The sequence below is a fragment of the Vombatus ursinus genome, unplaced genomic scaffold (assembly GCF_900497805.2).
Source record: "Vombatus ursinus unplaced genomic scaffold, bare-nosed wombat genome assembly UNPS02009994.1, whole genome shotgun sequence".
NCBI lineage: Eukaryota > Metazoa > Chordata > Mammalia > Diprotodontia > Vombatidae > Vombatus > Vombatus ursinus.
Window position 1 is genome coordinate 756,824 of NW_020949772.1, and position 26,986 is coordinate 783,809.

The following is a 26,986-nucleotide window of genomic DNA, read 5'->3' on the forward strand; positions in this document are numbered from 1 at the left end:
CCAAACATGTGATGGGCAGCCACTAGGGTTTGTTGAGTAAGGCTGTGTATGACACAGTGAGTTCTGTCCTTTGGGAAAATAACTTTGGCAGTTGAGTAGAGGATAGATTGAAGGTGGGGAAGGGACTTGAGAAGGTGAGACCAATTAAGAGAGGACTGGGGGACAACTAGATGGCACAGTGGATAGAGCATGGGCCCTGGATTCAGGAATTCCTGAGTTCAAATCTGGCCTCAGGCACTTGACACTTACTGGCTGTGAGACCCTGGACAAGTCACTTCACCCCATTGCCTCACCAAAAAACAAAACAAAACAAACCTCCTTTCATTATGGGGCAGCTAGGTGGTGCAGTGGATAGAGCACCAGCCCTGGAGTCAGGAGGATCTGAGTTCAAATCTGGTCTCAGATCAGACACTTGACACTTAGTAGCTGTGTGACCCTAGACAAGTCACTTAACCCTAATTGCCTCACCAAAAATAAATAAACAAATGAATGAATGAATATATAAATTGGAGAGGACTGTAATCATAGCGGTGAGAGGTAATGAGAACATGACCTAGGCTGGTAGGTGTGTAGCTGGACAGAATATTATGGAAATACAACTGCTTAGATATGTGGGCTGAGTGAGGGAAGAGTTGTGGAGGACAGTAAGGTTGAACATCTGGGGGCCTGGGTGTAAGGTAGTACCCTCCATAGTCACAGGGAAGTTGGGAATTTGGTTGATTTGGTGGGAGGTGGGAATAATAAGTTCTCATTGGGACATGTTAAGTTTGAGGGACCTACAAGACATCTAAATGAAAATGTCTAATGAAAGGCTAGCCACATGAGAAGGACTAGAGCTCAGGAGAGAGACTAGAGCTAGTAGGGTTTTTGGCATCTAAATCGTGCAGGTGGTCAGATTGCTGAACTTGGAGTAGGGAAGACCTGAGTAGCTCAGATTCTCATTAATTGTGTGACCCTGGGAAAGTCACTTAACCTCTGTCTGACTCAATTTTTCCATATGTAAAATGGGGGTAATGATACCCTTACCTCTCAGGGTTAGTGTGAGAATCAGATGAGATGACACACACAGCTCTTTGCAAACCTTAAAATGCTTTGTAAATGCTAGTTATTATTAGCAGGAACAATAGGGTTGATAGAAAACGTGTTCTCTTTCTGGGCCTCAGTTTACCTATCATTAAAATAAGTGACTTAAATTAGATGATCTCCAAGCTTCTTTCTAGTTGTAATATTTTATGATTCCATTATTACTCTGTAACAAGTCTGGATTGCTCCGTTCCCCAAACTTTCAAGTTAACCACTTTTTTTTTTTTAAACCTTTAAACATGACTAGTACACTTTAATATAGAGTACTCCAGCATCCACTTCTGTGCTTTACCTGAGGCTAGGGTGTGGCTTGGTGGGGTTGGAGATGGGGGTGGGATTGGTGAAACTAAACACTGAAGAGGTCATGAGGAGACTTTACAGAGCCAGCAACCATACACAGACAGAATGAGGTTCATCAGAGACCCCAGCATGCATCAGTGCAGACAGAAACAAAAAGAGTGAATTAACCCCTGGGAGCAGCAGAGTGCTTTGCAACCTCACCAGACATCAAGGTACCTTTCTAAAATGCTAAAATTTACAGCTGAGCTTGACCAGAAATGCCTCCCTGCTCCAGTCAGCATGGAAGTGAATGTTTTCATTTCAAGTTCGGAAACCAGGTTCAGTCAACTCCAAAGACAAGACAGTCCCTCACAAAACACAGCATAAAAATAGAGCTTTTCCATAATGGGGCTATGTGAAATCATTACTTCTGGGATCAATGATAGTTCCACAGTTGGCAGAATAGGTCACTAAATTGAGGGCAGTGATGCTACAGGGGAAAAAAAAATGAAACCAATTCATATTTTGGGGAGAGGGAATGTGGGATAGTAGAGAGAGAAGGTTAGGAAGCCCTGAATTCAAGTTCCACCTATGACATATAAATAACTGTGTGACCCTGGACAAGTCTCTTAACTTACCTTGGCCTCAGTTTCCTCATCTGTAACATGTAGATAATAATAGCATCTACTTCACAGGATTGTTGTGAGGCTCAAATAATATATGTAATATATTATATAATAATATATGTAAAGTATTTTGCAAATTTAAAAATACTATGTAAATTTTAGTTACTACTTGACCCTTCTGAGTTAAGTATTTGAGACTATAATTTGCAGAAGTTTGTTGATCTATATTTGTAGAGGAGAATTACCCAGAGAATACTCCCCCACTCCAACGAAGGTTGGCACCCTGAGACAAAGCCTTGGTTGCTCAACCTTTGTTAAAGCTCACTGAGATCCCACACCCATTGAAGCCCTGCACAGTGTGTCTTTGACCCAGAAGCAATAAAAACAGTTTCAAGTGAACTATTACCTATGTATAGGAAATTTGTAGAAAAGTCCCTCTCCTTCCTTAATGTGATAAGGAAGCTTTGCTCTCACTTTGTCACCCTAGGCCCAAACACTTCTCAGATAACATCTCCAGGCAGTGTCTTTTAAAAGGCAGATTTACGGTATCTTAAATGATGATTAAAAAAAAAACCTCAGCAGTGAGGGATTTGTTCAGAATCAAGCTCTTGGCACAAGGGCTGCTTATCAAAGAACTGGATTTCTTTTCTCCTGGAGCCAAGAAGGAGGCCTAGATGGTCTGTAATCCCTTTGCTCTTCCTCCTCCAAAAGTTGGATACCCTGATTACTATCTTCCCTGGTCCATTGAAGACAGCCAGCACCGCACAGACAGTCTGTCATTGCGGCTTTCCCTTTTTCTGGTCATCACACCTTCTAATCTCTGTCTGAGGGGGTTCTCATGGATGAATCTCTTTTACAAAAATAGTCCCTGTCTCTTGCATCTCACAATCTTCATCGACCCCAGAGATCTCTGAAGGCCTCTCTGCCTTGTCCCAGGGCCATAGTTAGGAAAGCATCAAGATTTACAAGGGGCCAGCTGGGGCTGCTTAGATAGAGAAGCTTTTCAGCATCTTTGCTGTATAGGATGAGGCCTGCCTGGCATTCTGGAAGTTCTGTAGTCTGACTTTCATGTCGGTGAAATACAGAATTAGAATCTTAATAGAATCACTTCAGAGGCATGAGTTGCATTAGCTATGTGAGGTTTCCCTAAGAGTCATCCCACCTCCTGACCCCCCCACCACTTTCCCAACTTCTACTGGTTAATTCTCAGCTCCTTGGCCTTCATTTCCTCTTCAGGTTGCTATTATTCTCTCCCTGGGATTGCTGGCTCTCTTAGCTTTCTTTTATGTAGCTTTCCAGACTCTGCAATGAACATTTTCTAAAAACTTGCTGAAGTGAGGGAGAAGCAGCCGATGGTGGGGACAAAAATAAGTGGTAGCAACACTTGTTGGATGTGTTGTCCTTGTGAAACATCTGTTTCCAACATTAGGCTTTGGCCTGAGAGGCAGTCATGGTATAGCAGAGGGAAAGCACAGGACTGGGGAAGTCAGATGGCCAGGGTGCACATCCCAGCTCCAGGGCTTTCTAGTTGTAATGTTCTATGATTCCATGATTATTCTATGACCTGAGTCCTAGCTTTCCCCACTTGTAAACATTCCAAGCTTATCTTTTTTTTTTTTTAGCCTTTAAACATAGAGGGTAGACTTCGATATATGGGGCTTTAGCAACCACCCCTCTACTCTGCCTGAGGCTGGAATATGGTAGCATGGTGGGGGTGGGATTTCTTCCAAGAGAGAGGAGAATTAAGACCAACATGAAACTAAACATTGAAAAGGCCCTGAGGAGACTCTGTAGAGCCAGTAATTATATATACATGATAAGAGGTTGATCAGAGACCCTAGCATACATATATCAGTGCAGACAGAAAAAAACGGGTGAATTAACCCTTGGGAGTGGCACCCATGGAGAGTCAATGGATCATAGCATCCTCAATCCCAAGCTAGAAGCGACCTCTGAAGCCATCATCTGGTATAGAGATTCTTAACCTTTTTTGTATCATGGACCCTTTTGGCATTGAGGTGAAGCTGATGGACCCTTTCTCAGACTAATGTTGAATGCATAAAATAAATACATATAATAACAAAGGAAACTAAATGTACTGAAATACAGTTACAAGATATTTAAAAAAAATATGGATGCTAGATTAAAAATCCCTGATCAAATCTGGTCTACTTTTTTTAACCAGATGAGGAAGCAGAGTCTCAGAGAGCATGAATAAAATTGTTCAAAGATAATGGGATCATAGATCTAGAGGTGGAAGGGACCTCCAAGGCAATCTAGTACAATGCTCTCATTTTACAGATGCAGAAACTGAGACCTGGAAGGTCAAATCACTTGCCCAGTGTCAGAGAGAAAATGTCTAAGGTGGTGAGTGGCACCTCAGCTGTACTATATAAGAAGCTGGGGAGCCTTAGAGGTGGAGGTGAGAAAGCAGTGGATTCTAAATAGGAGAGAACACCTGTGCAAAGACACCAAGGAAGGAGATGTAATTCTGTGCATTGTGTGCTTCAGGAAAATTCACTTGGATTGTTTGTTTGTTTGTTAGCTAAGAGCTAACAGAACAGATTAACTAGAACTGTGTGCATAAAGGGGAATAATATGAAATAAGTCTAAGAAGATAAGTGGGCATCTTTAAATGCCATGGCAAAAATTTTGTATTTTGTCCTCGAGGCAATAGTGAACCACTGAGGAATTTTGAGTAGAGGAAAAAAATGGACACTCCTGTGTTCTAGATGATTTTTTTCATTTGAATATAGATTATAGAAGGGAGACACTTGAACAGGGAGACTAGGAAGTTGTTGCAATAGTTCAGATAAGAGGTGACAACTTGTCATAGGGTAGTAGAAAGTGAGAAAATGTGAAGACGATGATTGGTGACTGATGCAAAATATTTTATGGAGGTGGAATTGACAAGACTTGGTAACTCTTTGGATGTGGGGGAAGAAAGGAAATAAGGAGAATGATGACGCCTCCTTTGGATATGAAAAATGCACGTGCCCATCCTCAAACTTCACGAATATACATTTTTACTGTTATTTCCTATGTTTACCCTACTGCAAATTCTAGCTCTCAGGGAGACAATCTAACTGAGGGTATAGAGAGCTTGGGCAATGATCTCTTTATTAAGAGACTACAGGTGCTTTGTTTATTTTACGGCTAATTCTCTTATTTGTATTTCACAAGAGGTGATTGTAACACAAACACATGCAGACATGTCACTTATGCAAACCCTAGATTAACCCCTGATGATTCATCATGATTCTCCTTTTATCTTTCCCTCCAGTGCGGATGGTCAATCCAATGAAGTCATGCAGATCGATATAGAAATTGAAGAGCTGAGTGACCTACCAGCCACGCAGCTAGTCACGTGGCAGGTTGAATACCCTGGAGAGACTACCTCGGACCTGGGGGTGTCTAAAATCTATGTGAGCCAGAAGGATTTGATTGGAGTCATCCCACTAGCCATGGTAAGGGTTTACCTACAGAGAGGGAACCGGATTCTCAGAAACATAGAGTTCTTGGTATTGATTTCCTTGTGTCAGTTGTATCCCCAATGTAGAATGTAAGCTCTTTGAGGGTGGAGGTGAATTACCAAGTGTTGTTGGGAAAACATCCCAGCCTCCATGAACCAAGGCCTTAAATATTCTGACTGTCCTCTTTTCGAAAATGACTATTCCATCATGACTGTGCCCATGGTTCCCAAGCTTCCAATCTGTACTTAAGAATTACTAGTAATTTATAAAAGCATGTTTAAGTCATCAAAGGAAAGGAAGGCAGATGGACTGCTTTTTTTTCCCTAGGGAGACTGTGTGTGGAGTTGGGAGTATATTTTCTATTCCTGAAAGGAATTTTTCTCCTAGTGGTTGGTTAGAGTACAAGATGGATATTTAATATAGGTGGTCTGGACTAAGCTCTTTCCCCCAGGGGGAGGAAGGAGGAGACACAAGTAGACAGGACTGTCTAAAGCAAGGATTCTTAACTGAGAGCCACAGACTTAAAAAAAAAAAGATTATGTTTTTATATAATTGTTTTCCTTTGTAACTCTATGTATTTTATTTTGTGCATTTAAAAATACTTTGAGGAGGGGTCCATAGGCTTCTCTAGACTAGCAAAGGAGTCTATGATACACACAAAAAAAGTCTAAGAACATATCATCTAGAAATCAAATGAGATAATATCTGTAAAGCACTTAGCAGAGTGCCTGGTACTGGTAGGTAGTAGGTAGTAGGTACTTTATAAATGTTTGTCCCCTTCCCTAGAATGACTGATATGTCTGTAAGTATACCAATACACACACACATACACACACACACACACAAAATTAATTCAACCAATCCATGTGGCAATACATTATCTGATCTGCTTGTGATAAGTTCATTCAAAGTTTCCCGGGGTCAGCTTACCCAAGACTGGTATGTTTGCAAAAGGCTCCAATTCCTATAAGGCTACAGAGACCCAACCTCCCTTAGGCCACATTGATCAGCCTGTGGTTCTGCATAGACTTGAATTTCTGAGTTGTGGCTGCCTGTACAGCTTCCTTTCATGACAACAACACTGAGATCCAAGGGCAATGGTGAGCATGTGTCTGCTTATATCACTTACATGTATTGTAGTGTTGTCAAAATCAAGTGGAAATGAGGCCCAGAAATCTATATGTGAGGATCCCTGCAGGCTACATATTGACTTAGTTTTAAAATGTAACTTTATCTATGTGTTGTTTTGTTTTATTTATTTTGTTAAATATTTCCCAATTATATTTGAATCCAGTTTGGACAGCCCTCAGGAGTGGTGTGGCTGGCACCTCTGGTATAGTGGATAAAGACCTGAACTTCAAGTCAGAAAGTGGCTGTTGTTCAGTCATTCAATCATATCTGACTCTATGTGACCCTCTGGACCATAGCATGCCAATACCGTCCACGGGATTTTCTTGGCAAAGATACTGGAGTGGTTTGCCATTTTCTTCTCTAGTGGATTGAGGCAGAGGTTAAGTGACTTGCCCAAGGTCACACAGCTAGTAAATGTCTGAGGTTGGACTTGAACTCAGGTGTTCCTGACTCCAGGACCAGCATTCTATCCAGGGAACCATCTAGCTGCCCCACGAGTCAGAAAGACTACGGTTCAAATTCTGCTTCTGATACTTATTAAGTATCTGATTCTGGACAAATCAGTTAACTTTTTCATATCTCAATTTTTTCATCTCTAAATGAGAAGTCAGGCTTAGTAGCCTCTAAGGTCCCTACCATCACTAAATCTGTGGTCTTATGATCCTTTAGCAATGAAATATAAAGCACTGGAGATTGGAGATTATTGCTTTTCTGACTCTATATCCCACTATCTAGCATAGGGCCTGGCACATAGTAGGTACTTAATAACTGCTTATTGAATGTGAGCAGTTAGCAATGGTTTCTATGCTGTCAACACACTCTCTAAATAGATTAGAGAGGATTATTACTCTCTATGTATTCCTTGAAATCTACAATTGGACTAGTACAGAGTCAACCTATAGATCTTTCACTCACTCTCTCCAACTTCTCTTTCATCTTAAGTCTACATTAATTAGCAGCCTCTAGCACATTGTTTGCTTAAATAGGTCTCTAACTTCCATGTTGTAGTGAGCTCCCCTTAAGAAAACTCCTAGACATGCAGATCAATACCTGTTCTGCACCTTAGTCGTGTCAGAGAACTTCTCAAGGACACTGAGAGGTTGAGAGACTTACCTAGGGTCACACAGCTAGCAGATGTCAGAAGCAGTGCTACATGGATCCAGGCCTTTCTGACTCCAAGGGCCACTCTCTATTCAGTACACCACAGCTTCTGTTCATTGATTGAATCACTGATTGATTAGTAGATTGAAAGCTGTCCCATGTTAGCAGACTCACAGATACCCCACATAGCTCTCTCTCTCTCTCTCTCTCTCTCTCTCTCTCTCTCTCTCTCTCTGTCTCTCAATGTCTCTCCAGAGCCCCATGTAGAGAGAAGAAAACAACAGAACAACAAATAAGCCATGTGAATTTCCCCAAAGAAGATGATAGGGCATGCTGGATTTTCACCTACATACAGTATCTCATGCTGGTTCCTGTCACAAAATTACCTTATTGTCAGAAGTGAATCATGAGTTGACCTATCTGGTAACTGGCTGTTATCTCCTCCCAGACCATCTATTAGAAAATATTGGCATGTGCTCTTATGAAGTGCTGAAAGAAAATCCAAAATCAATCTTCCAATAAAAAAGGACCATGGACAGTTGCCTAGTGACAGCAAGTTAGTTATTATGCCATTCATTACAGCAGGTAAGGGTGTGATCATATGCTTTGAAACAGCAGCAAAGTGATGAGGGCTGGCTGCTGTTAACTAGCTTACTTTCAAAGCCACCACATTTTCCCCTGGGGCATCCTTCCCTCTACCTAGGACTAGACTGTTTCTCTTCTCAGGCTATTACTGTTTCCATTACGGAAGAAGACAAGGTCATTTATCTTGAATAGGTAATTATTTGAATTTGCTCTTGTTCTGATGAGTTTTGTTCTGATGAGTTTTAGGACCATTCCCTGGCAGTTTCTCTGCTTTGGCTGGAGGAGGGGGGGTGTCACATCCCTACCCTGTTCTTTGCCTCCAGGTGTTCCTCTCATCCACTGAATCTCAGAATCTCAGAGTGAGAAGGAACTCAGAGGCCCTGAGTCTAACTGATGGCAGAGTAAGAATCCTTCCTACAACCCCATGCCCCATCAGCAAACAATTATCCAGCCATTGCTCAAAACCCCTGGTGAGGGCAGACCCACTACCTCCTGAGGCAGCTCAATTCCACTTTTACATAGCTCCAATTACTAGGAAGTTTTTTTTTTTCCTGACTTTAAGTGGAAATCTGCCTCTGTGCAACTCCTACTAATTATTCCTAGTTCTGCCCTAGGGAGACCAAGCAGAACAAGTCTAATCCCGATTGCACTGTAATTCACCTAGTATATGCATTAAGTGCTTACTGTATACTACATGCTGGAAGCATACATATGGTCTTCCAAAACTAAGTCACCTTTATCAAGTCATAGCTCTCTGTACCTTGACTGGCAGCATCGTTATCATGGGGAAAATGTTGAATTTGGAGATGGGGAAAACACTGGTTCAAACTCCATCTCTGGTCAAGACACTATAGTGGGAAAAAATACTGGATTTGGAATCAGAAAAGAGGCATTTAAATAGATTTGCAGTTTCATGCACAATCATATTTTTTATTCTGCTATGTTATGGAACTGCTTGTTTTGTTTCTTAAGTTCAGAATAAAACAAATAAAATTTTAAAAATAAATACCTTAACATGAAAAAAATAAATAAATAGGGCCTACTGTGTATCAGGCACAGTGCAAAGTATTTTACAAATATTATCTCATTTGATTCTCACAACAACCTGTGAGGTAAGTGCTGTTATTATTCTCAAATAGAATTTAAGTGACTTGCCCAGGATCACACAGCTAGGAGTGTCTGAGGTAGGATTTGAACTCAGGTTTTCCTGACTCCAAAACCAGTGATCTATCCACTCTATCACCTGGGTGCCTTGGTAACATCCAGGAGTTGCATTTAAATCTCTCCTCTGCTACTTACTACCTATGTGATCTCAGGTAAATCATTTAACCTCTGTTTCCTCATCTATGATATAAAATAAAGAGGTTGATCTAGATAACCCCCCCAAAATGTCATCCAGCTTCATATTTATGAGTCTACAAATTTCTTTGAGTTTTATTTCCTTATCTGTGAAATGAAGATAATGATATGTATAGAGCCTACTTCACAGAGTGGCTCCAAGGTGCAAATGAGACAATTTGTGACAATTTCTTTATTAAAAACAAAAACAAAATAAAACAAAAAACCTCAAAGTCCTATATCAACAGTAGCTATCATTCTCACATAAAAGTCTGGGTTTTTTTATTATTTTATAATTGTTTAATGGGTGTAAATCCTTTTTGTCAATAAAATTGAAAGCCCTGATAAAGTAATATCCCCACTTCTGTGTTCAGTTCTTGGTAACACACTTTGGGGGAAGCAAGATGGCACAGTGGATAGAGCACTGGTCTTGGAATCAAGAAGACTCATCTTCATGGGTTCAAATCTGGCCTCAGACAGTTACTAGTGGTGTGACCTGAGGCAAGTCATTAACCCTGTTTGCCTCAGTTTCTCATGTAAAATAAGCTGGAGAAGTGAATGCCAAATTACCCCAGTATCTTTGCCAAGAAAACCCCAAAATGGGGTCACAAAGTGTCAAACACAACTTAAATGACTCAACAACAATAACAAACCATATTTTGAGATAGAGAATGATAAGCTAAGAAAATGACCAGAAGAGGATAACCAGATTTATCATGCCATCTTATTGTTTGTCCTTCATTCTCAAAGAAGACCATGACATCAGGAAGGTGCTGTCATGACTTGCAAGTGAATTGGATTTAAGTGAGGAAGGGCTGGGTAAAGTCATCAGCCTCACTTTCTCCTCTGGAACCATCTGGGTTCAGTGGCAAGATATAGATCAGAAAGACTGGAGATGCTCCCCCCTATGCCATCTTAGGATTGGTTGAAGGAATTGAGAATATTTATCCTGGAGAAGAGAATAGTAGGGATATGATCCTCATCATCAAGGTTTCTCATATGAAAGAGAGATGAGAATTGTCCTGCTTGACCCAAAGGAAAAACTAGGAATAGTAGGGACAAGTTACAAAGACACAGATGATTTAGATTTTGATGCCAAGAAAAAGCTTTCTAACAATTAGAGTTACGTTCAAGTAGAGTGAGCTACTTTTATAGGTTGTGAGTTCTCCCTTGCTATAGGTATTCAAGAAGGAACTAGCTGGCCATTGATATGGGATATTATGGAAGGTTTTCTTGTTCAAGTATAGTGGACCTTTGACTAGATGGCCTTGGAGATCCACTTCAGCTCTGAGATTCTGGGGTTCTGGAGAACAGAGAATACTGGGTCATATTCTCTTCCACCTCAGCTAATGCCTAACTCGGAAGAAGACATTGTGTAGCTACCCAATTAATGAATATTCACATGACTTGACATGGAATGAGGTAATTCCAAAGGGGACATTAGAAAATCAACTGGCAATATCATTTGCATAACAATTGCCTGCATTCTAATTTCAAGATTTTCTCCTCATCATTGCAACTCACTATACCCCTTGGGAAATACAGAATTACAGAGCTGAAAGGTGGTTTTAGATGTGATCTAGTCCAGTCATCTAAAATAATATTATTAATTATGATAATTATTACACAGCATATATAATATTATTAATTATATGATAATCAATACTACCATTATACTATAATTATTCATATTTACTCTCATAATATTAATATTATTAATAACTAGCATTCATTTAGTCCTTTCCATGTATTATCTCATTTGATCCTTACAACATCCCTGCAAGGGAGGTTCTATAATTACTCCCATTTTATAGATGAGAAAATTGAGACAGAAATTAACTTGATCAGGGACACACAGCTGGTAAGCATCTGAAGTAGGATTTAAGCCCAATCTTCCTGACTCCTAACCCAAGGCTCCATCCATTCTCTACCTATAAAACAGCCTGAATAAGAAATCATCATTCTCCTTGAAGATCTCTATTTAGCAGGAACCCACTTCCTACCACTTCACTTGCATAAAATTGTTTCTTTATAGAAGCTCTTCCTTATATTCTACCTGAGCCAGTTGGTGACACAGTAGATAAAATGCTGGGCCTGGAGTCAGAAAGACTTAAGTTCAAATCCAGCTTCAGATACTTCCTGGTTGTGTGACCCTTGGGAAGTCATTTAACTTTTGTTTTCCTCAATTTCCTCAACTGTAAAGTAGGGATAACAATAACACCTACCATACAGGATTATTGTGAGGAACAAATGAAATGACATACATGAAGTATTGTCTAAAACTCTCTCTGAAAGTTAGTTAGTATTTGGACTATCCCTATGCTTTCATTGGTATAATGAGGTAACTCTTTCTATTGTCAGTCACAAAGTCAATAAGCACATATATTAAGTATGTATTTTGTGCCAGGCACTATGCTAAGTACTAGGGATGCAGAATGAGGCAAAAGACAGTCCCTGCCCTCAAAGAACTCACAGTTGAATGGATGAGACAATAAGAAAACAAATATGTACAAACAAGTTTATATACAGAATAAATAGGAAGTTACTAACAAGGGGAAGGAGCTAGAATTAAGAAAGTTTGGCGAAGTCTTCCTGTAGAAGATGGGCTTTTAGCTGAGACCTAAAGGAATTCAGGGAATCCAGTAGGCAGAGATTAGGAAGGAGAGCATTCCAGGTATGAGGGACAGCCAATAAAAATACCATGAGCTGAGAGATGGATTGTTCATGGAGAGGATAGGAAAACACTGGATTTTACTGAGTTTGTTTTGGGGGAGGGGATGTTTGTGTATGTCATGTTTGGAACCACATGAAAACTAGTGAGATCACCAAGTGTAGTATAGAGGGCAAAGAGAAGAGGACTCAGGAAAGAACCTTGTGGGACACCTATGGCTAGAGGGTGTGATCTGGGAAAGTTTCCCAGCAAAAGAGACTGAGTAGTCTGATACCAATGTACCAGTGGTATTGATACCAATACCCTTTATAGCCTGAGAGAGTTGCCTGGGGCACCAACAGGTTAAGTGTCTTTCTCAGGGTCACACTTCTTAGTATCAGAAGTAGGATTCCAACCCCAGGTCTTTCTGGTTCCAACACCAGTTATCTATCCATTACACAAAACTATCTCTTTAGATATAACCAGATTTTCTTCTCATATTTACATACAAAATCTCTCAATATTTTAATAAGAAAGAGGGGGAGGGGGAAGAAAAGAAGGAAGAAGGAAGAGATAAGGGAGGAGGAATGAGGAGGAAGAAATGGAGAAGGAAGAGGAGAAAAAGGGAGGAGGAGGAGAAAAAGGAGGAAGAGGAGTTGGAGTCACTGTGGCAAAATGATTGAAAAACTGGCTTCAGAATCAGGAAAACCTAGATTTAAGTCCCGCCTTTGACACACCCTGATACATTTATTTTTATTGAAGTCACTTAACATCCCCCATTACCCTGTGAGCTCTTTGAGGTCAAGGACTATTTTTGCCTTTCTTTGTATCCCCAGAGTTTAGTGCAGTGCTTGATAGACAGTAAAGACTTAATAAATAAGAATTGACATGACATGTCAGCTTGACAGTCTCACAGTATTGCCAGCTTCTCTAAGGCTACAAGTTGCAGAGAAGATACTGATCTGCATTGATAGAGTTCCCTTGTTGAGGAGTTCCCTATGAGAGTGAAATTATGGGCTCATTCATTATCACAACAAGAACAATCATTAATATTTATAGCACATTAAAGCTTATAGACATTACAAAGTGCTTTACATATTTTTTTTTCATTTGAAACACATCAGCACACAGTGTGGCCAACTTCTTTGCCTTTGACCCAGAATATTTAGAGAAAACTTTTCCATAGGCTTCTATCACTCATATGGCCACAAGTTGGGGTTAGCACCAGTGAAGATTGTTGGTCCCACATTACTTGACAAAAGGTCAGATTTTCCCTGGAGAAAAGGCTCTAGAGTAAGATCCAGTTGAACTCTTATACTCTAAGTTAGTTTTTAAGAGAAGTAGAAGTTTGTTTGGCTTTTTTCATCTTTAATATTCCAGGAGATTTTTTTTCTCCTCCAAGCTAAGATGCAATGAAATTTTCTGGTCCCTTTCCCTAGCTAATGACAGATTGTTGTAAGTTTCACTGATTCATATGTCCAGGTAATCTTGATTCATTAATAGTGGTTTCCCCATGCAAGCCTTATGGGTTCCAGGTAAAAAACAAAAACAAAAACAAAAACAAAAACAAAAACAAAAACAAAAACAAAAACAAAAAAAAACAAAAAACACTCCAGGAGAAAATGCCTTTAAATACTGATTAAGACTCATCTAATGAGCTTATTTAGCCAGGGCCATAGATCATTATCTGGATTTTCCTTCGTCCATTTAGGGAGAGAATCACTAATGACTTGGACTCTTCTAGATATAGTTGTTGGTTTCCTTTGTCAAACAACAACCCTTCATTCCATGTCCTGCTGGAACAAAGAATTTTGGAGTTGAATTGCAGGAGTTCAAGGTTAGAGGTAGTGTAATACAGATTTTGAACTCAAATGCTGTTTGAGCTGTTAGAGCTGTTAGAGCTCTAACAGCTCTAACATGGTGCTGTTACAACACCTTGGACAAGTCATTTCATTTCTTTAAGTGTCTGTTATAATTCCCCCTTCATAAGTTTTCCTAATTTTACAGAGCTAGGAGCAATGATTTAGTGTTATAAGACAGAAATTTAGGTTTAATATAAGGAAGAAAATCACCTTTCTCATAATTAGAATATTCCAAAATTGGATTGCAAGTCTTCAAGCAGGAGCTTTTTTGGCCACTTGTTGAATATATTGGAGGAAGATGTGATGCCCATTCAATGTGAATTAGGTTAGATACCACTGAGGTCCATTCAGCTCTGAGATTCTGTGATTCTGTGAATATTTATACCATCTACTCACAGTGGGGGTTGAAAGAAAGATGTTTTATATATCATAAGTCACTTTGAAAATGTAATAAATCCATATTGTTGTTCTTAAGCTCTGCTAGTATTAAAGAAGAAGAACTTCAACTAGGTTTCTACACTATACAAGCCAATTGCCTTTCATGTTAGGAAATAGTCACAGTGTATCATTAAGCTGGCCAGGATCATTCAGTGGGACTTATGCTGGAGTAGAGAGCTCTGATGAAGTCATAGAATGTCAGAGCTGGAAGGAATCAGCTAGTCCAGAGGTTCTTATCCTGGAGTCCATGAAAATAGATAGATAGATAGATAGATAGATAGATAGATAGATAGATAGATAGATAGATAGATAGGTAGGTAGGTAGGTAGATAGAGATGGATGGATGGCTAGGTAGACAGACTGATTGATTGATGATACATAGATAAATATAGATAAATAGAGATGAATAGATAGGTTTATTTAAATATAATGGTTCCTTTAGTAATCCTGTGTATTTTATTTTATGCATTTAAAAATATTCTTCTGAAAAAGTTGTCTTTATGCTTCACAAGACTACCAAAGTGTTACAGGACATTATAAAAAAAAAAAGTTAAGAACCCCCAGTGCTCCAACCTCCTCATTTACGGAAGAGAAACTGAGACCCAGAGAGGGAAAGAGATGTGGCCCAAGTCACACAGCTACCTAATGAATTTCCAGTCACAGGCACTGAGACTTTTAAATTAAAGCAAAAAAACTAAGTTAGGTATTCAAGCTTTATGAAAGCCAATTCCAACTTACACCATGCTGGACGGAGAGGAAAAGAGGCAGGAGTCTCGGTAGGAAGAGCCCTGGATTTAGTCAAAGAAATGGTGTTCAGATCCCTGGTCTGCCACTTAATACCTGTGTGACTTTGAGGAAGCTGCAATCCCTCTTCTTTCTCACCTATGAAACAGAGGAGGGAAGAGAAAGTGATTAGGTTGATTTGAGATTCCTTCCAGCTCTAAATCTGTGATGCCATGATTTTACAGTAGGAAGAAAGTCACTAATCAAAACTTTCATCCATCATAGATCCCATCCAACCTCAGGACATCATTTTGCTGGTTCCAGTGTTCAATTTCTATGCTGGCTGTAAGACTCTGAGCAAGTCACTTCACATCTCTATGCCTCAGTTTCCTCATTTCTAAAGTGAAGGGGTTGGGATAGATGTATTCTAAGGTCCTCTTCAGCTCTAAACCTAAGAGTTATGACCCTAGCATCATGCACTACACTTATAAGTAAAAACAAAATAGAGACTAATTTCTGGAGTGAAGGCACAAGCTTAACATGAAGGTGAGCCTGTTAACAAGAGAACTGGACTTCTAGAGGGCATAGCAAAAAGGTGGTAGAAATGTAGGTTCAGTCTAAATGGATATGAGGGAACAATGAGTGAAGGGAGCTTCACTCTGGGTAGTCTGTGACTCACAATCGCAGAGATTCTGAGAGGAGTCATGGGGCAATATATTGACCTCTCCTTCACCCAGTGTACTGAGATTCTTCTTTGAGTTCTCTTGACATTATGAGGATACCAGTGCAGCAAACAAGCAGTCCGTCTGTTATTTCTTTCTCAACATGTGACTGACCTACTTTTTTTCCCTGATGATACATCTCTCTGAGGACATCTTTTATGCCACTTTTCCCCATTTATATCATGTTGCTGCCTGTTCGTGACTATGATGTGCTTCTCCATTGTCCTTTGGGTGACCTTCAAATTCTGTTCTTTGGAGAATGTAGTATTTCGTGCCTCACATGAGAGTCACTGGAAGGAATTTTGTGTTAAAAAAATAGATTTGGTCTTTGTTTAAGGGAGAAGCTGGGGTTCATTGAAAACACAGTGTATTCTTCTCCTTTCCAATCTGGGCCCAATCCCTAGTCCATTTACAGTGTCTACCCAAGATAGATATACTAGCATACTTAGCACCATGCCTGACACAAAGTATGTGTTTAATAAATGTTTATTGACTGAACGACTGGTGCCTAATGGACAGCTTTTAAGGCACATATATAGAACCACAGATTTCAACCTAAGAGGGACCTCAGAGGTAAATCAGTTCAATTCCCTCATGTTAGGACTGAGTTAGCTGAGACCCAGAGAGGTTGACTTACTCCCTTAAGGTCATACAGACAAGAAGTGGTAGAGCCTGTATTTGAACACAGTTCTACTGACTCTAAATTCAATGCCATTTCCAATGTATCATACCTTCTCTTAAAATATAAAAAAATAAGAAATTTTACAATTCAGTGGTTTTTAGTTATCTGGAAGAATGTAGAGGCTCATAAAGCAATTGCTTTTAAAAAAAATTTTATTGCCATCTATATTTAAATGGCTAACACTTTCCTCTATGTCTTCTCCTTCCCCCTCCTAGAGAGCCATCCCTTTTAACAGAAATTTAGAAAGAAAAAAAAAACAAATAGAAGAGAAAAAAGCAACAAAACCAATCAATATATTGAAAAGATCTATGTATGTTATATTCAACACTGACAGATTCTCCACCTCTGCAAAGGATTTGGGAGGGGGAAGCATCCCCTTATATCTTTTCTTTTAGGTCCAAGTTGTGTATATGTGTGTATGTATGTGTGTATGTGTATGTGTATATGTGTATGTGTGTGTTTTCACCATATTCATCTTTGATTGTTTTGTGATTTTTTTTCCATTTACATTGATTTAATTACTGTGTGTATGGTTTTCCTGGTTGTGCTTACTTCAATTTGCATCAATTCATGTAAGTTTTCCATGCCTCTCTGTATTCGTCTTGTTCATTATTCCTTAAAGTACATTAATATTCCATGACATTCACTTACTACAATTGGTTTAGCCATTTCCTGATTAACAAGTACCTCCTTTGTTAGAACAAAAAAGTGCCACCAAAAATATATTGATGTATATGGAGGCTTTCTTTTCTTTTCCCCCAATGATTTCCTTAGGGTACATGGCTAGCAATGGCATTTCTGAGTCAAAAGATATGGACACTTTAGGTAATTTGTTTGCTTAACTCCAAATTGTTTTTCAGAATAGTTGTACTAATCCACAGTTCCACCATCAATGCATTAATGCACCTGTCTTTCCCTGCTTTTCCCTACATTGATTATTCTCTTTTGTTATCTTTACACATTTGCCGAATATAACATGAAACCTCAATGTTGCTTCAATTTGCATTTTTTTGTTGTTGACAACTAGTTGATGAAGTGGATAGATCACTAGACTAGGAGTCAGAAAAAAACTAAGTTAAAATTTTGCCTTGGGCAATTACTAGTTTTGTGACTCTGGACAAAGAACTTAACTTCTAGTCTCAGTTTCCTCATCTGTAAAATAGAGGAAATAATAGCACCTACTTCATATAGTTGTTGTGAGGCTCAAATGAGATAACTTATGACAGATACTTTGCAAACTTTGAAGTGATACATAAATATTAACTATTACTATAGTTTGCAACTGTTCTTTTGAGAACTGTTTTTTTCATCACCTTTGACCATTTATTTATTAGTCAATGGCTTTTGATCTTATATATTTCCCAATTGTCTATATATCTTGGGTAGTAAACCCTTATTAAAGCATTTTATACAAAGATTTTTTCCCTATCCACTGTTTCCCTTTTTGTCTTAGATGCATTATTTTTTATGTGAAAACTTTGCAATCATGTTGAATAAAAATTATCTACTTTATCTTTTTATAATTAATAGTATCTCTTGTTTAGTTAAGAATTCACCTATCTATGGCTGTGAAAAGTCTATCATTTACTTCTTTTTAAAAAAAATTATGACTCAATATTTTCAGGTCATTTATCAATTCAATTCAACAAATATTTATTAAGTTTCTAATATATGCCAATCACTGTGCTAGTTGCATGGGATACAAATAAGGAAAAGAAAGGCATTCCACTCTCAAAGAACTTATAATATAATGGGGAAGATGATACACAAAAAGATGAGAAGTGGGGGAGAACAGGGGTGCTGGCACCAGGGCATGGTGATCTATCAAGTCTAAACCAAGCAGAGCAACTAATGGAAAATGGAGAGTTACCTACAAAATCCTGAACTAAGTGCTCTGTAAAGGAAGGCTTTTGGAGGAATTTATTAGTCTATCCTGCAAACCTCCAATTAGAGGAAAGAGACAACCAAGGGAATTGAGAAACTGTTGAATACCTAAAAAACTGGGTCAATCTGCCTGGTGATGACCAGCTTATACTGGGTGAGGCATGATATTTCCTGGAGTTGAAGCCAAGTAGAGTTGCTGATGGAAAATGATTGGATTTATTGTAGAATAGAGTATAATATGCTGGTTTGGACTGAATTTCTGCCAAATACCTTTCCTGCTTCTCTTATCAAATGAGGAATTCTTTCCTAGGCCATTTATGTTTTTAGTTTCTGGAAAGCTGGACTATTGAATTAGTGATTCTTCCTTGTCTAGTCCATTCTATTGATCTGTTTTATTACTTTTTTAGCAATATCAAATGGTTTTGATGCCTACTGCTTTATAATATGGTTGTTGGTCTACAAAGATGAATATTCTCCTTCACTCCCAACTGGTTTTATTTTCCCTCCTTCCTCCAAGAGCTCTTTTCCCCAACCTATTAAAAAAAAGGCTCTGCTGCTACTCATGTTGAGGAAACATGGGCTGAAGGAGCTCACTGTGAAATGATATCATTCTATATACATGAAAGCAGGCCTGTTAGCATTCCTGCTATCCTCATCCCACAGTCAGCCAGATTGGCCTAATATCTGTCAGGAGCATTGATACAGCCTTCAGCCTTCTACATATGCTAATCAGCTAATTCATTTGATGGTGTATAGACACAAATTTTAGGGGTGTTCAAATTTGATAGAAAAAATCCTTTTTGGGCATGTAAATTCAATTTATAAAACATTTATTAAGCACCTACTCTGTGCCAGCACCTATGCTGTGTAATAGATTGCTAATCCTAGAGTTAAGAAAGCCTGAGTTTCAGTCCTGTCTCAGATAGTCACTAATTCTATAACCTTAGACAAGTCTTTTAATTTCTCCAAGCCTCAATCTCCTCAGAAAAATGGGGATAATAATAGCACCCAACTCCCAAAGTTATTGTAAGGATCAAATGGGATAACATACAAAACCCTTTGCAAACCTTAAGTGTTATATAAATGCTAGCTATTATCAGGAGCTAGGGATTCAAAGACCAAAATTGGACAATTCCTGCCTTCAAAGGGCTTACATTCTCCCTGGGGGATAGAGTACAAAAGTAAATAGGAAGTGAGAGAGCAGGGGGATGGACCAAAAAGCCAAAGAGAAATTTAGAATCAAGATTTAGAGTTAAAAACAATCTTAGTAGTTATATAATCCCATCTTCTCATTTTACAGAGAAGGTAGGTGAGATGCAGAGATGAGAAAAAAATTACCCAAAGGCACAGAGGTAAAAATTCAGTCATTCAGTTAGCAGTTAGTCAATAAACATTTACTAAAGACCTACTATGTGCCATGTGCCAGGCACAGTGCTAAGTGCTGAAGATACAAAAAGAATTGAGACAATCCTTGGGCAGCTAGGTAGTGCCATAGTGCATAGAGTTGTAGGGCCTGAAGTCAGGAAGACTTGTCTTCCTGAGTTCAAAAAATGTGCTAGCTGTGTGACCCTGGGCAAGTCACTTGACCTATTTACCTCAGTTTCCTCATCTGTAGAATGATCTAGAGAAGAAAATGGCAAACTACTCCAGGATCTTTGCCAAGAAAACCCCAACCAAATGCAGTTACAAAGAGTCAGACATGACTGAAATGACTCAACAACAACAACAGACAAACCCTGCCCTCATGGGCCTCAAAATCTAATGGGGAGACAACAACCAAATATGTTGGTGGACAGTGTCAATAGGAAATGATGAAAAGAGAAGGGGCACTAGAATTAGGAAGGGTTGGGAAAAACTTCTTATAGAAGATAGGATTTTAGATGGGACTTAAAAAGCCAGGGAAGTCAGTACATAGAGATGAGGAAAGAGAACATTCCAGGCATGGAGGACAACCAATGGAAATGCCTGGATTTGAGAGATGAAGTGTCTTATTTGTGGGATAGCAAAGATGCCAGTATCACTGGATCAGAGTACCTGGAGGCAAGTAAGATGTGGGAAGACTGGAAAGGTAGAAAATTATGACTATCAAACTGAGGATTTTGTATTTCATTCAACACTGGGACTTAAATACAGGTCCTGTCACTTAAAATTCAGTGTACATTGGAAAGGGAGCATGGCAAAGTGCAAAGATCCCTGAAATTTTCTGTTTATGTACCACCACCAGTTAAAAAAATTAGGAACATCCCCTCAATATGTACATTTTTACTTATTTGTAAATGATATATGCCTGTACTTATAAATATGCCTTATATGATATATGCCTGGACTAATAATTTTCTACATTATAAAACACACAAAATAATGTTTTTTCTTGACTAATAAAAAAAGAAACATAAAAGGAATGAGATAAAGATGAAATAATATTTAATTTTAAAGTCAAATGGAAGCTGCTGGAGTTTATAGAGTAAGGGAATGACATGGTCAGACTTGTACTTTAGGAAAATCTCTTTGACAACTGAGTAGAAGAAAGATGGACTTAAGAAAGAGATTACAGGGTGGGGTGAGTCACTTAAAAGACTATTGTAATAGTCTTGTGATGGAATAGGTAATGAGAATGTGAATGAAGCTGGTGGATGAACAGATGGAGAGAAGGCAAGCTCTATTGTTGAGGTGGAAACACAAAGATCATGCAAATTGTTTGAATACATGAAGTCAGAATGAGGAGTCAACGATGCCTCTGGAAAGCTGGAAGATGATGGTTCTCTCAACAATCATAAGGAAGTTGGGAAGATTGGTGGATTTTAGAGGAAAGATAAGATAATACTGACGTGGTTATCCTGTGTGATTCCCTCTGACCCAACCAAAGCAAAAAGTGGGCAAAGGCTGTACCACACACATCCCCAGAATGAAGACAACTCCCTTGCCCCTTCTCTGGGGCTAAAGGACCTCTCTCAAAGCCTGGAGGTAATCTAGAAGATTAGGGGTGAGTTCAATAGGGGTGAGTGTGCTTGAGGGTGGGTACATTTGTTGTTCTGGCTACCAAGTTCAAAGTTAGGCTACTATCATCTTAGGCCCAGTGGGAAAGGGGAGGTGTTGGAAACTTCAGAGCTAACACAGGCAGTAGGCGAAAAATCATGGAGTACTGAAATATCCTCTGATTCAATGCTCCCAGATGCCCTACCCCTACTTCAGGAAGACTACTAGCATAGTCAGCTAGATGGTGAAGTGGATAGAGTGCTAGATCTGGTGTCAGGAAGATCTGAATTCAGATCCAACCTCAGCCACTTAACAAACTGTGTGACCCAGGGCAAGTCACTTAATCTGTTTCCCTCAGTTTTTCCATCTGTAAAATGGGAATAATAAATTAACCTAACCCCCAAGGTTGTTGTAAAGGTAAAATGAGATATTTTCAAAGTATTATCAAAACTTAAAGCATTATGTGAATTCTCTCTTATTATTGGCTATATCATGGAGTATTGTTAGACTTATATGTGGGCAACTCAAGTTTATTTCCCACCTCAGTTACTCAATAGCTCTGTGACAATGGGGAAAGTCCAAATCCAATTCAGTGAATCTCTCTAAGTCTCAATTTCCTCACCTTCAAAATGGAGACAATAATACCTACTCCACAGGATTGTTGTGAAGTTCAAGTAAGATAATGCATATAAAATACTTAGCAAACTTTAGATTGATATATTTATGCACCCTACTGGTTAAAGGGTCTAAAGTGAGTCTTGTGGCTAATAATAATAGTTAACATTTATATAGCTTTAAGGTTTGCAAAACGTTTTATATACATTTATCTCATTTGATTCTCACAATTATATTATTATACCTTTTTTTAGAGATGAGAAAACTGAGAATAAGTGAAGAAACTCTAATAGGGTCACTCAGATAACAAACATTCGAGGGGAGGCGGCATCTGAACCCAAGTGCTACTGACTCCAAGTCCAGGGAGCTGTCCACTGCTTGGTGCTGCCCTCTCTCCTCATTGCTCCATTTTCCTCCATACCTACTGCTTCTCAGTTGAACTGTGAAAGCCTCCTCATTCCAAGGATGTAGTAACAGTCTTATTTCCAAATAGAGTAAGCAGATAAGTATTCCTACACTAGTTAATTCTAAAATCAAAAGGAAGCCACTGGAGTTTACAGAGTAGGGTCAAACTTGTACTTTAGGAAAATCTCTTTGGCAGCTGAGTAGAGGAAAGCACCTCCAGGGAATTCTGACCAGCTAGAACTGTAGCCAGCAAGCTGGGATTGCCTCCAGTATTGATCCCACAATTAACATCTCAGAGTGAATACCTCAGCTCACTCTCTGCCTGAGGCTAAGGCAGCCAGGATAATTAAACTCATTGGCAAACATTACAGCTGGTCTGACACTCAGAGTCAAATTAGCAATTTCCACCTTTCCACAGGACTGGCTTAAGTCCCATTCTCCTCATGTTTATTCATCTCAAATGCTGTTTTAGGGAGAAAAAAAATTAATATCATTCACATCTGTTGATTAACTTTCTTCTTCCCCTGTTTGCCAGATCTACTGGCCAATGTATGGTTTGTTTGCTCGCTCTACTGTTGGTGTTAACCTTCAAATTAACCTCATTATAAATTAAATGAAATTGGGACAGGAAGAAGAACTGGAAACTCAATTAGCTGCATGGTTACAACTCCCACACCCTGCCACGTGCAAGACCCAAATCTCATTGCAACTTAAATCCTGGTCTCCAGGTTGGCTGTGTTTACAACCTCAGCAGGCTTTGCTGTAACTACCAGAAGATATTAAAACCCGCATGTGAAGAGGTCATACCAGATTGCAAGTGGAGTGAGAGCTCTGTTTATTAATAACAATAATGGACATTTATGAGGCATTTTAAATTTTGCAAAGCATTTTATATAGGATCATAGATTTGGAGCTAGGAAAAGACCTTAGTGTCCTGCCCCCTAATACATTATCTTATTTGAGACTCATCACAACACTACGAAAGATACTATTATTATCTCCATTTTATAAATAAGAAAACTCAAATTGAGAGGTTAATTGACTTGCCTGCTGTCACAAAGCTAGTAAATGTCAGAAGGGGGATTTAAAACCAAATCTTTCTTATTCCAAGAGATACAGTTTGGCATACTGGATACATAGCTAGCTTTGTAATAAGGAAGAGCTGAATTGGAGTCTCACCCCTGAATAATATTGGCTGTGTGACCCTAGTTGATTCGCTTGACCTCTCATTGTTCCCAGCCAAAGTCTATAAGTCTCAGAGAAGGTATCTCAGACTATTCAAAAGCTGCAAGTTTCAGAGAATGTATATACCTGCATTGGTAAAGGGATTTTTGTCACTTGGGACAAAATCACAGATCCAGTCCATATCCTGACTCCAAGACTAACACCTTATCTACTATGCTAGGCTGTTTCTCAAGCAACTACTAATTCCACAGCTTTCTTTTCTTCCCTCTATGACACATCTGCCTTTTATGAACAAAACCCTATGAATTTTTAGATGAATTTGCAAACCTAATGAACAGTGTTGATGTAGTCATGAAGGCCTGTATTCAAATCTCTCCTCACCTATGTAGTATCTATATGAGCTGACATGAGATTAAAGAAAAATGTCACCAATGACAAGGCAAACCAGGTTAGCTTGATTTTCTTTTTTTTTCTTTTTTTTTGCCAGATTACTAAATTCATAGTGGAAGGGAATGCTATGGATAAAGTTTATTTCAATTTTAGCAAAGCTTTTGATAAAGAATCTCACACTGTCCTTGTGGAAAAGATGGGAAAACATGGATTGGACCAGTGCTGGTAACTTGAAATAGAAACTGGGGTCTCAACATTGCCTAAGGATTCCTGTGAGCAGGATATTGACTTAAAAACACGTATTAACATGAACTATTTTCTATTTTATTTTTATTTATTTGGTTAAATATTTTCCAATTACATCTTAATCTGGTTCTGAAGCTTCCTGAACTGGAATAGGCCATAGGGCCCATATTAAACAACTCTGGATTAAACAATGGAATAAAAACTAGTTGCATAGCCAGACTCAAAGAATAGCTGTTAATGGTCCAATGTCAACTTGGCAGGAAGTTTCCAGTAGAGTACCCTAGGGATCTGTACAGCCCTGTTTTGTTCCACATTTTTATCAATGACTTGGATAGAGACATAGACAGTTTGCTCATCAAATTTGCAGATGTTGCCAAGCTGGGAGGGTTAATGAACACAATGTATAGTAGTCAAGATCCAAAAGCATCTTGCCAGGTTAGAGCACTGAACTGAGCCTAATAAGCTGAAATTCACTAGGGATAATTGTAAAGTCTTAGACTTGGGTATAAAAAGTCACCCTCACAAGTTTAAGCTGGGAAAGGCATGGGACTAGGCAAGTTTTTCTTTTTCCTGGAAACAATCTGGGGGTTTTGGTGTATCAAAAGCTCAACATGAGTCAGCAGTGTGCTATGACAGCCAAGGAAAGCTGATTTGAACTTGGGCTACATAAAGAGGGACATGGCTTCAAGGAAGAAGAAAGTGATTGTCCCACTGTGCTCAGACCTCATCTGGCATCCTGTGATCCACTCTGAGGAACATAGTTCAAGAAGGATATTGAAAAGCTGGAGAGTAACCAGAAGAAGTCAAACTAGTTGGAGAAAGGGCTTGAGTCAGTGTCACGTGAGAATTCATTAAATGAATTGAGGATGTTTACTCTAAAGAAGAGGTGACCTAGGGGGGCCTTTGCTAGTTGTGTTCAAGTATTAAGTGGTTTGTCATGTGAATCCTTGGTGGTGTTCTTGGTCCCAGAGGTCAGAATGGGGAGCCAAGAGCGGAAGTTTCAGAAACAACAATTTAGGCACAGGATCAAGGAAAAAGAATTCCTAACAGAGCTGTCCAAAAGAGGAGCCTAGAGAAGTGGTGGGTTCCTCTTCTTTCACAGTCTTCAAAGAGAGTTTAGATAATCCTGCTTTTTGGTTATCTTAAAATGGGAATTTCTTTTGTGTATGGGCTAGACCAGATGGATACTGAGGTCCCTTCTCTCAATTCTGTGACTATCTGGTCCTTCGCAAGTCGTGAAATGTTGTTTGACCTCATTTGCTCCATCTATAAATGAGGGGATTGTCCTCCATGAGCTTTAAGATCTTTTCCAGATCTAAATCTATGTGTCAATGTTAATAACAATAATCTCTAGTATATATTGAATGCTCTAATGTTTGTAAAGTGTGTAAATATGTTATTTCACTTGATTCTAATAATGACACTTAGAGGTTGGTTGGTTGGTTGTGGTCCTTCATTCTCGAAGTGGACCAAAATGACATCACTATGTTAGAGTCCAGTAAGAATGTGTCTGACTGTGGCTGATCAAACCAATATGAGCTCAGGATGTTCTACCCTTTGAGGTAGGTACTATTATCATCCTCATTTTACATATGAAGAAATTAAGACTGGTTGTTGTTGTACTTGAGTTATTTTGGTTGTTTCTGACTGTGACTCCATTTGGGGTTTTCTTTTTTTATCTTCTTTTTATTTTATTTATTTAATTAATTTTAGTTTCCAACATTCATTTCCACAGGATTTTGAGTTGCAAATTTTCTACCCATCTCATTCCACCCCCACCCTAAGATGGCATGCATTATGAATACCCCTTCCCCTAATCTGCCCTCCCTTCTATTCCCCCCCTTCTCTTATCCCCTTCCTTTTCTATTTTCCTGTAGGGCAGGATAGATTTCTATACCCCATTGCCTGTATATCTTATTTCCCAGTTCCATGTGAAAACAATTTTTAACATTTGTTTTTAAAACTTTGGGTTCCAAATTTTCTCCCTCCCTCCCTCCCTACCCACTGTCATTGAGAAGCCAAGCAACTCCATGCAGGTTATACATGTGCAGTCATGCAAAACACTTCCATAGTAGTCATGTTGTGAAAAACTAACTGTATTTTCCTTCATCCTATCCCAACCCCCTGTTTATTCTATTCTCTCTTTTAACCCTGTCCCACCTCAGAAGCATTTGTTTCTGATTATCCCCTCCACAATCTGCTCTCCCCTCTATCATCCCTCTGCTTTCTTATCCCCTTACCCCCTATTTTTCTGTAGGGTAAGATAGATTTCCATACCCAATTGATTGCGTGTATTATTCCTTCTTTAAGCCAAATCCAATGAGAATAAGATTCACTCATTCCCTCTCACCTTCCCCCACTTTCCTTCCACTGTAAAAGTCTTTCCTTATTTGTTTTATGTGAGATAATTTACCCCATTCTACCTCTCCCTTTCTCCTTCTCCCAGTATAATCCTCTCTCACCCCTTAATTTTATTCTTCAGATATCGCTCATTCATCTTCAACTCACCCTGTGTCCTCTTTCTATCTGTCTGTCTATCTATCTGTCTATCTATCTATCTATCTATCTATCTATCTATCTATCTATCTATCT

The 26,986-nt window shown here is 39.0% G+C and overlaps 1 protein-coding gene across 1 annotated transcript in view; it reads left to right on the forward strand.

The window, feature by feature from the left end:
- Positions 1-26,986, forward strand: part of TMEM132D (transmembrane protein 132D) — an 881,229-nt gene that overhangs the window by 578,050 nt on the left and 276,193 nt on the right. The window contains exon 4 of the mRNA XM_027853583.1: positions 5,272-5,455. Within this exon, the coding sequence (XP_027709384.1) occupies positions 5,272-5,455 (184 nt within the window). The remainder of the gene's footprint in view (positions 1-5,271; positions 5,456-26,986) is intronic.